This window comes from Penaeus japonicus, unplaced genomic scaffold (genome assembly GCF_977035675.1).
Source record: "Penaeus japonicus unplaced genomic scaffold, GWHDUDI00000001_assembly GWHDUDI00000002, whole genome shotgun sequence".
NCBI lineage: Eukaryota > Metazoa > Arthropoda > Malacostraca > Decapoda > Penaeidae > Penaeus > Penaeus japonicus.
Genome location: NW_028234404.1, coordinates 7,546,123 through 7,556,122, shown reverse-complemented (window position 1 = coordinate 7,556,122; position 10,000 = coordinate 7,546,123). Strand labels below are relative to the sequence as shown.

At 58.9% G+C, this 10,000-nt stretch overlaps 1 protein-coding gene across 1 annotated transcript in view; it reads right to left on the bottom strand.

Annotated features, from left to right (window-relative positions):
* LOC122254140 (alpha1,4-N-acetylgalactosaminyltransferase 1) overlaps nucleotides 1–10,000 on the bottom strand; it is a 13,719-nt gene that overhangs the window by 1,637 nt on the left and 2,082 nt on the right. The window contains exons 2-4 of the mRNA XM_086544856.1: nucleotides 9,689–9,787; nucleotides 6,005–6,119; nucleotides 262–445 (exon numbers count right to left, since the gene is read on the bottom strand). Coding sequence (XP_086400982.1) covers nucleotides 262–445; nucleotides 6,005–6,119; nucleotides 9,689–9,787 — 398 coding nt within the window. The remainder of the gene's footprint in view (nucleotides 1–261; nucleotides 446–6,004; nucleotides 6,120–9,688; nucleotides 9,788–10,000) is intronic.

Below are 10,000 nucleotides of genomic sequence, written 5' to 3'. Positions count from 1 at the left end.
CCTCCCCCACCCCTCCCCCCTCCCCCCCCATCCCCCCCCTCCCCTCCCCACCCCTCCCCCCGCCTCCCCCCCCCCCCCCCATCCCCCCCCCCCTCTCCTCTCCCCTTCCCCACCCCCCCCCAACTACCCTACCCCTTCGTGCTCGCATACCCCTTCCACACGGACCCCACCCATCCATCGAGCTCATACTCATACAATACCTCCCCCTCCCTAACGTCTCGACTGTTACCCCGACCGCCTGCTTAGGCTTCCATAACGTGCCTGAAAGAACCCCTAAGCTCCTGCCCCCCAATCATCCGATCTTCCATCACTGTCGTCGGTTCCGTGGCTCGGTCTAGGACGGGCAGCTTTTGATCATAGGCTGTGTCGACGCGTTGGGCACGGAGGAAATAATTCTCGACACACTTTCGTCTATCACACACCCGCGAGACCATAGCGTAACTCCCTAACGAGGAGATCTTATTACACTACCTCGTCAACACACTCGACACCCCCTTGCCTCTCACACAATCACCCGGCCACCCCCCCTACCCTTGCCTCTCAACACACACACCCCCCTCCCTTCCCTTGCCTCTCACACACTCACCCCCCCTCCCTTGCCTCACTGCACACACTCACCCCCCACTCACCCCCCTTGCCTCACACACCATACTCACCCCCCCCCCTCCTTGCCTCACACACCCCTCAACCCTTGCCTCTACCCTCCCTCCCTTGCCTCTCACACACTCACCCCCCCGCCCTTGCCTCTCACACACTCACCCCCCCTCCCTTGCCTCTCACACACTCACCCCCCCTCCCTTGCTCTCCCACACTCACCCCCTCCCTTGCCTCTCACACAACTCACCCCCTCCCCCCCCTCCCTCCCTTGCCTCTCACACACTCACCCCCCCTCCCTTGCCTCTCACACACTCACCCCCCCTCCCTTGCCTCTCACACACTCACCCCCCCTCCCTTGCCTCTCACACACTCACCCCCCCTCCCTTGCCTCTCACACACTCACCCCCCCTCCCTTGCCTCTCACACACTCACCCCCCCTCCCTCCCTTGCCTCTCACACACTCCCCCCCCTCCCTCCCTTGCCTCTCACACACTCACCCCCCCCTCCCTTGCCTCTCACACACTCAACCCCCCTCCCTTGCCTTCACTTGCCTCTCACACCCTCACCCCCCCCCCCTCCCATGCCTCTCACACACTCACCCCCCCCCCCTTGCCTCTCACACACTCACCCCCCCCCTTGCCTCTCATCACACAACACCCCCCCTCCCTTGCCTCTCACACACTCACCCCCCTTGTCTCACACACTCACCCGCCCCCCACCCTTGCCTCTCACACCCCCACCCCCCTTGTCTCACACCCTCGCCCCCCCCCTCCCATGCCTCTCACACACTCACCCCCCTCCCTTGCCTCTCACACACTCACCCCCCCTCCCCCCTCCCTTGCCTCTCACACACTCACCCCTCCCTGCACCTTGCTACACTCACCCCCCCTCCCTTGCCTCTCACACACTCCCCCCCCCTCCCTTGCCTCTCACACACTCACCCCCCTCCCTTGCCTCTCACACACTCCCCCCCCCTCCCTTGCCTCTCACACACTCACCCCCCCTCCCTTGCCTCTCACACACTCACCCCCCTCCCTCCCTTGCCTCTCACACACTCACCCCCCCTCCCTCCCTTGCCTCTCACACACTCCCCTCCCCCCTCCCTGCCTCTCACACACTCACTCACTCCCCCTCCCTCCCTTGCCTCTCACACACTCAACCCCCCTCCTTGCTCCACAACACTCACCCCCCTCCCTGCTCTCACACACTCACCCCCCTCCCTTGCCTCTCACACACTCACCCCCCTCTCCTTGCCTCTCACACACTCACCCCCCCTCCCTTGCCTCTCAACACCCCACCCCCCCTCCCTTGCCTCTCACACACTCACCCCCCTTGCCTCACCCCCCTCCCTTGCCTCTCACACACTCACACCCCCTTGTCCCACACACTCACCCCCCCCTCCCTTGCCTCTCACACACTCTCCCCCTCCCTCCCTTGCCTCTCACACACTCACCCCCCCTCCTTGCCTCTCACACACTCACCCCCCCTCCCTTGCCTCTCACACACTCACCCCCCTCCCTTGCCTCTCACACACTCACCCCCCCTCCCTTGCCTCTCACACACTCACCCCCCCTCCCCCGCCTCTCACACACTCACCCCCCTCCCTTGCCTCTCACACACTCCCCCCCCCTCCCTTGCCTCTCACACCCCCCCCCCCCCCCCTTGCCTCTCCCCCCCCCCCCCCCCTCCCTTGCCTCTCACACACTCACCCCCCCTCCCTTGCCTCTCACACACTCACCCCCCTCCCTTGCCTCTCACACACTCCCCCCCCCTCCCTTGCCTCTCACACACTCCCCCCCCCTCCCTTGCCTCTCACACACTCACCCCCCCTCCCTTGCCTCTCACACACTCACCCCCCCTCCCTTGCCTCTCACACACTCACCCCCCTCCCTTGCCTCTCACACACTCCCCCCCTCTCCCTTGCCTCTCACCCCCTCCCCCCCCTCCCTTGCCTCTCACACACTCACCCCCCCTCCCTTGCCTCTCACACACTCCCCCCCCCTCCCTTGCCTCTCACACGCCCCCCCCCCTCCCTTGCCTCTCACACACTCACCCCCCTCCCTTGTCTCACACACTCACCCCCCCTCCCTTGCCTCTCAAACGCACGCACCCCCTCCCTTGCCTCTCACACCCTCACCCCCCTCCCTTGCCTCTCACACACTCACCCCCCCCTCCCTTGCCTCTCACACACTCACCCCCCTCCCTTGCCTCTCACACACTCACCCCCCCTCCCTTGCCTCTCACACACTCACCCCCCCTCCCTTGCCTCTCACACACTCACCCCCCCCCCCTTGCCTCTCACACACTCACCCCCCCTCCCTTGCCTCTCACACACTCACCCCCCCTCCCTTGCCTCTCACACACTCACCCCCCCTCCCTTGCCTCTCACACACTCACCCCCCCTCCCTTGCCTCTCACACACTCACCCCCCTCCCTTGCCTCTCACACACTCACCCCCCCCTCCCTTGCCTCTCACACACTCACCCCCCCCTCCCTTGCCTCTCACACACTCACCCCCCCTCCCTTGCCTCTCACACACTCCCCCCCCCTCCCTTGCCTCTCACACACTCACCCCCCTTGTCTCACACACTCACCCCCCCCCTCCCTTGCCTCTCACACACTCACCCCCCCTCCCTTGCCTCACACCCTCCCCCCCCCCTTGCCTCTCACACACTCACCCCCCCTCCTTAGCTCTCCCCCACTCCCCTCCCTCCCTTGCCTCTCACACACTCACCCCCTCCCTTGCCTCTCACACTCCCCCCCCTTCCGTGCCTCTCACCCACACCCCCCCCCTCCCGTGCCTCCCACACACCCCCCCCCCTCCCTTGCCTCTCACACACTCACCCCCCTTCCTTGCCTCTCACACACTCACCCTCCTCCCTTGCCTCTCACACACTCACCCCCCTCCCTTGCCTCTCACACACTCCCCCCCCCCCCCCTGCCCCTCCCCCCCCCCCCCCCCTCCCTTGCCTCTCACACACTCACCCCCCTCCCTTGCCTCTCACACACTCACCCCCTCCCTTGCCTCTCACACACTCACCCCCCCTCCCTTGCCTCTCACACACTCACCCCCCTCCCTTGCCTCTCACACACTCACCCCCCTCCCTTGCCTCTCACACACTCACCCCCCTCCCTTGCCTCTCACACACTCACCCCCCTCCCTTGCCTCCACACACTCACCCCCCTCCTTGCCTCTCACACACCCCCCCCCCCCCCCTCCCCTGCCTCGCACACCCCCCCCCCCCCCTCCCTTGCCTCTCACACACTCCCCCCCCTCCCTTGCCTCTCACACACTCACCCCCCCTCCCTTGCCTCTCACACACTCACCCCCCTCCCTTGCCTCTCACACACTCACCCCCCCTCCCTTGCCTCTCACACACTCCCCCCCCCCTCCCTTGCCTCTCACACACTCACCCCCCTCCCTTGCCTCTCACACACTCACCCCCCCTCCCTCCCTTGCCTCTCACACACTCACCCCCCTCCCTTGCCTCTCACACACTCACCCCCCCTCCCCTCCTTCCCTCTCACACACTCCCCCCCTCCCTTGCCTCTCACACTCACCCCCCTCCCTTGCCTCTCACACTCCCCCCCCCTCCCTTGCCTCTCACACACGCCCCCCCCCCCCTCCCTTGCCTCTCACACACTCACCCCCCTCCCTTGCCTCTCACACACTCACCCCCCCTCCCTTGCCTCTCACACACTCACCCCCCCTCCCTTGCCTCTCACACACTCACCCCCCCTCCCTTGCCTCTCACACACTCACCCCCCCTCCCTTGCCTCTCACACACTCCCCCCCCCTCCCTTGCCTCTCACACACTCACCCCCCCTCCCTTCCCTCCCACACCCTCACCCCCCTCCCTTGCCTCTCACACACTCACCCCCCTCCCTTGCCTCTCACACACTCACCCCCCCCCCCTGCCTCTCACACCCTCACCCCCCCTCCCTTGCCTCTCACACTCCCCCCCCTCCCTTGCCTCTCACACACTCACCCCCCTCCCTTGCCTCTCACACACTCACCCCCCTCCCTCGCCTCTCACACTCTCCCCCCCCTCCCCTGCCTCTCACACACTCCCCCCCCCCCCCTCCCTTGCCTCTCACACCCTCCCCCCCCTCCCTTGCCTCTCACACACTCACCCCCCTCCCTTGCCTCTCACACACTCACCCCCCTCCCTTGCCTCTCACACACTCACCTCCCCCCCCCCTCCCTCCCACACACTCCCCTCCTCCCCACCCCCCTCCCACACCCACCCCCTCCCACCCACTCTCCCCCCTCCCCCTCCCCCCCCCACTCCCCACCCACCCCCCCCCTCCCCCCATCCTCTCCCACCCCACCCCCCCCCCCTCCCACTCCTCCCCCCCCCCCCCCCCCTCCCCTCCACCTCACTCCCCCTCCCCCACCCCCCCCCCCCCCCCCTTCCCCCTCCCACCCCCCCCCCCCCCCCCCCTTCCCCTCACACCCCCCCCCCCCCCTCCCTTGCCTCTCACACACTCACCCCCCCTCCCTTGCCTCTCACACACTCACCCCCCTCCCTTGCCTCTCACACACTCACCCCCCTCCCTTGCCTCTCACACACTCACCCCCCCTCCCTTGCCTCTCACACACGCCGCCCCCCCCGTTGCCTCTCACACACTCCCCCCCCTCCCTTGCCTCTCACACACTCACCCCCCTCCCTTGCCTCTCACACACTCACCCCCCTCCCCGCTGCCTCTCACACACTCACCCCCCCTCCCCTGCCTCTCACACCCTCTCCCCCCCTCCCTTGCCTCTCACACACTCCCCCCCCCTCCCTTGCCTCTCACACACTCACCCCCCCTCCCTTGCCTCTCACACACTCACCCCCCCTCCCTCCCTTGCCTCTCACACACTCCCCTCCCTCCCTTGCCTCTCACACACTCCCCTCCCTCCCTTGCCTCTCACACACTCACCCCCCCTCCCTTGCCTCTCACACACTCACCCCCCTCCCTTGCCTCTCACACACTCACCCCCCTCCCTTGCCTCTCACACACTCACCCCCCTCCCTTGCCTCTCACACACTCACCCCCCTCCCTTGCCTCTCACACACTCACCCCCCTCCCTCCCTTGCCTCTCACACACTCACCCCCCCCTCCCATGCCTCTCACACACTCCCCCCCCCCCCTTGCCTCTCACACCCTCCCCCCCCTCCCTTGCCTCTCACACACTCCCCCCCCTCCCTTGCCTCTCACACACTCCCCCCCCCTCCCTTGCCTCTCACACACTCACCCCCCCTCCCTCCCTTGCCTCTCACACACTCACCCCCCCTCCCTTGCCTCTCACACACTCACCCCCCCTCCCTCCCTTGCCTCTCACACACACACCCCATCCCCACCCCCCTTCCCACCCCTCTCCCCCCATCCCCCACCCCCATCACCCCCCTGTGTCTCTCACCCTCATTGAGGAGCCACATTCGGTCCGCGTGCCATTCCTGGAGCTCTCCGGGACCCCCGAACACGCGGTCGAGGTCCAGCCAGCCGAAGCTCACGTTGTCCAGCCCCCGCACCACCTGCCGGGCGGACGGTGGGGGTTGTGGTGAGGGGGGTGGTTGATTGTGGTGATGGGGATCATTGATTGTGGTGATGGGGTGGTTGATTGTGGTGATGGGGATCATTGATTGTGGTGAGGGGGGGTGGTTGATTGTGGTGAGGGGGTCATTGATTGTGGTGATGGGGTGGTTGATTGTGGTGATGGGGATCATTGATTGTGGTGAGGGGGGGTGGTTGATTGTGGTGATGGGGGTCATTGGTTGTGGCGATGGGGGTGGTTGGGATGATGGGGGTGGTTGATTGTGGTGATGTGGATCATTGGTTGTGGTGATGGGGGTGGTTGATTGTGGGGATGTGGATCATTGGTTGTGATGATGAGGATCATTGATTGTGGTGATGGGGATCATTGGTTGTGGTGATGGGATGGTTGATTGTGGTGATGGGGGTGGTTGATTGTGGTGATGGGGGGTGGTTGATTGTGGTGATGGGGATCATTGATTGTGGTGATGGGGGGTGGTTGATTGTGGTGATGGGGATCATTGATTGTGGTGATGGGGGTGGTTGATTGTAGTGATAGGGGGTGGTTGATTGTGGTGATGGGGGTGGTTGATTGTGGTGATGGGGGGTGGTTGATTGTGGTGATGGGGATCATTGGTTGTGGTGATGGGGGTGGTTGATTGTGGTGATGGGGGTCATTGGTTGTGGTGATGGGAGTGGTTGGGATGATGGGGGTGGTTGATCGTGGTGATGGGGATCATTGGTTGTGGTGATAGGAGTGGTTGTGATGATGGGAATCATTGGTTGTGGTGATGGGTGGTTGTGGGGATCATTGGTTGTGGTGATGGGGGTGGTTGATTGTGGTGATGGGGTGGTTGGTTGTGGGGATGGGAGTGGTTGGGATGATGGGGGATGGTTGATTGTGGTGATGGGGGTCATTGGTTGTTGTGATGGGGGTGGTTGATTGTGGTGATGGGGATCATTGATTGTGGTGATGGGGGTGGTTGATTGTGGTGATGGGGATCATTGGTTGTGGTGATGGGGGTGGTTGATTGTGGTGATGGGAGTGGTTGGGATGATGGGGATGGTTGATTGTGGTGATGGGGGTGGTTGATTGTGGTGATGGGGGTGGTTGATTGTGGTGATGGGGGTGGTTGTGGTAATGGGATCATTTATTGTGGTGATGGTCGTTGGTTGATTGTGGTGATGGGATCATTGATTGTGGTGATGGGGGTGGTTGATTGTGGTGATGGTGTTGGTTGTGGTAATGGGATCATTGATTGTGGTGATGGTGTTGGTTGTGGTGATGGGGATCATTGATTGTGGTGATGGTGTTAGTTGTGGTGATGGGGATCATTGATTGTGGTGATGGGGATCATTGATTGTGGTGATGGGGATCATTGATTGTGGTGATGGGGGTAGTTGATTTTGGTGATGGGGATCATTGGTTGTGGTGATGGGGGTGGTTGATTGTGGTGATGGGGATAATTGATTGTGGTGATGGTGTTGGTTGTGGTGATGGGGGTGGTTGATTGTGATGGGGATTATTGGTTGTGGTGATGGGGGTGGTTGATTGTGGTGATGGGAGTGGTTGTGGTGATGGGGATCATTGATTGTGGTGATGGGGGTGGTTGATTGTGGTGATGGTGTTGGTTGTGGTGATGGGGGTGGTTGATTGTGGTGATGGGGATCATTGGTTGTGGTGATGGGGTGGTTGATTGTGGTGATGGGGATCATTGGTTTTGGTGATGGTGGTGGTTGATTGTGATGGGGATTATTGGTTGTGGTGATGGGGGTGGTTGATTGTGGTGATGGGGGTTGTTGTGGTGATGGGGATCATTGATTGTGGTGATGGGGGTGGTTGATTGTGGTGATGGGGGTGGTTGTGGTAATGGGATCATTCATTGTGGTGATGGGGGTGGTTGATTGTGGTGATGGTGTTGGTTGTGGTGATGGGGGTGGTTGATTGTGGTGATGGGGGTGTTTGATTGTGGTGATGGGGTGATTGGTTGTGGTGATGGGGTCATTGGTTGTGGTGATGGGGTGGTTGTGGTGATGGGGTGGTTGGTTGTGGTGATGGGGATCATTGGTTGTGGTGATGGGGATCATTGGTTGTGGTGATGGGGATTGTTGATTGTGGTGATGGGGGTGGTTGATTGTGGTGATGGGGGTGGTTGATTGTGGTGATGGGGGTGGTTGATTGTGGTGATGGGGGTGGTTGATTGTGGTGATGGGGATCATTGGTTGTGGTGATGGGGATCATTGGTTGTGGTGATGGGGGTGGTTGATTGTGGTGATGGGGATCATTGATTGTGGTGATGGGGGTGGTTGATTGTGGTGATGGGGATCATTGGTTGTGATGATGGGGATCATTGATTGTGGTGATGGGGGTGGTTGATTGTGGTGATGGGGATCATTGGTTGTGGTGATGGGGATCATTGATTGTGGTGATGGGGGTGGTTGATTGTGGTGATGGGGATCATTGGTTGTGATGATGGGGATCATTGATTGTGGTGATGGGGATCATTGGTTATGATGATGGGGATCATTGATTGTGGTGATGGGGGTGGTTGGAATGATGGGGATCATTGATTGTGGTGATGGGGGTGGTTGATTGTGGTGATGGGATCATATTTCGTGGTGATGGGGGTGGTTGATTTTGGTGATGGGGATCATTGGTTGTGATGATGGGGGTGGTTGATTGTGGTGATGGGGGTGGTTGATTGTGGTGATGGGGATCATTGGTTGTGGTGATGGGGGTCATTGGTTGTGGTGATGGGGGTGGTTGATTGTGGTGATGGGGATCATTGGTTGTGGTGATGGGGGTGGTTGATTGTGGTGATGTGGATCATTGGTTGTGGTGATGGGGGTGGTTGATTGTGGTGATGGGGATCATTGATTGTGGTGATGGGGGTGGTTGATTGTGGTGATGGGGATCATTGATTGTGGTGATGGGGGTGGTTGATTGTGGTGATGGGGATCATTGGTTGTGGTGATGGGGTGGTTGATTGTGGTGATGGGATCGTTGGTTGTGGTGATGGGGGTGATTGATTGTGGTGAAGATTATGGTTGTGATGAGTGTGATGGTGGATGTGATGATTGTGGTGGCGATATAATAATAATAATAATAATAATAATAATGGTGGTAGTTATGATAATAATAGTAATAATAATGATAATAATGATAATGATAACAATGATAATAATTATCATCTTAATACTAACAATGTTAACAATACTAACAATAATAATAATAGTTATTATTATTATTATTATTATTATTATTATTATTGTTATGATAATAATAATAATAATAATAATAATAATAATAATAATAATAATAATAATAATAATAATGATATTAATAATAATGATAATAATAACAACAACAAGAACAACAACAACAACAACAACAATTACAATTACATTAATAATAATGAAGATAATGAAAATTACTAATGACAACGATAATAATGACAATAAAAAACAATAATAAAACTTTCCTATGTTGACAGAATCTCCGGCGCGAACGAAGCTAAACGAAATGAAACGAATAAATATTTAAAATAAAAACGAAAAGGCGTATTCTCACCTGGAGGAGCGGGTGGGCGGAGTCGAGCGCGAGGGCGGTCATGAGCACGAGAACTGGGCGTGTCGGGTGGTGGTGGGCGGCGCTCTCGACTGCGCACGCCTGGCGGTGGAAACGGGGAGGGAAATGTAACAGCGGCGGCCGCTTGGGTGGGTCTTTCACAGGGAGGGTGTGTGTATATATGTATGTATATATATATATATATATATATATATATATATATATATATATATATATATATATATATATATATATATACATACATACATACATATATAAATATAAATATAAATATAAATATAAATATAAATATAT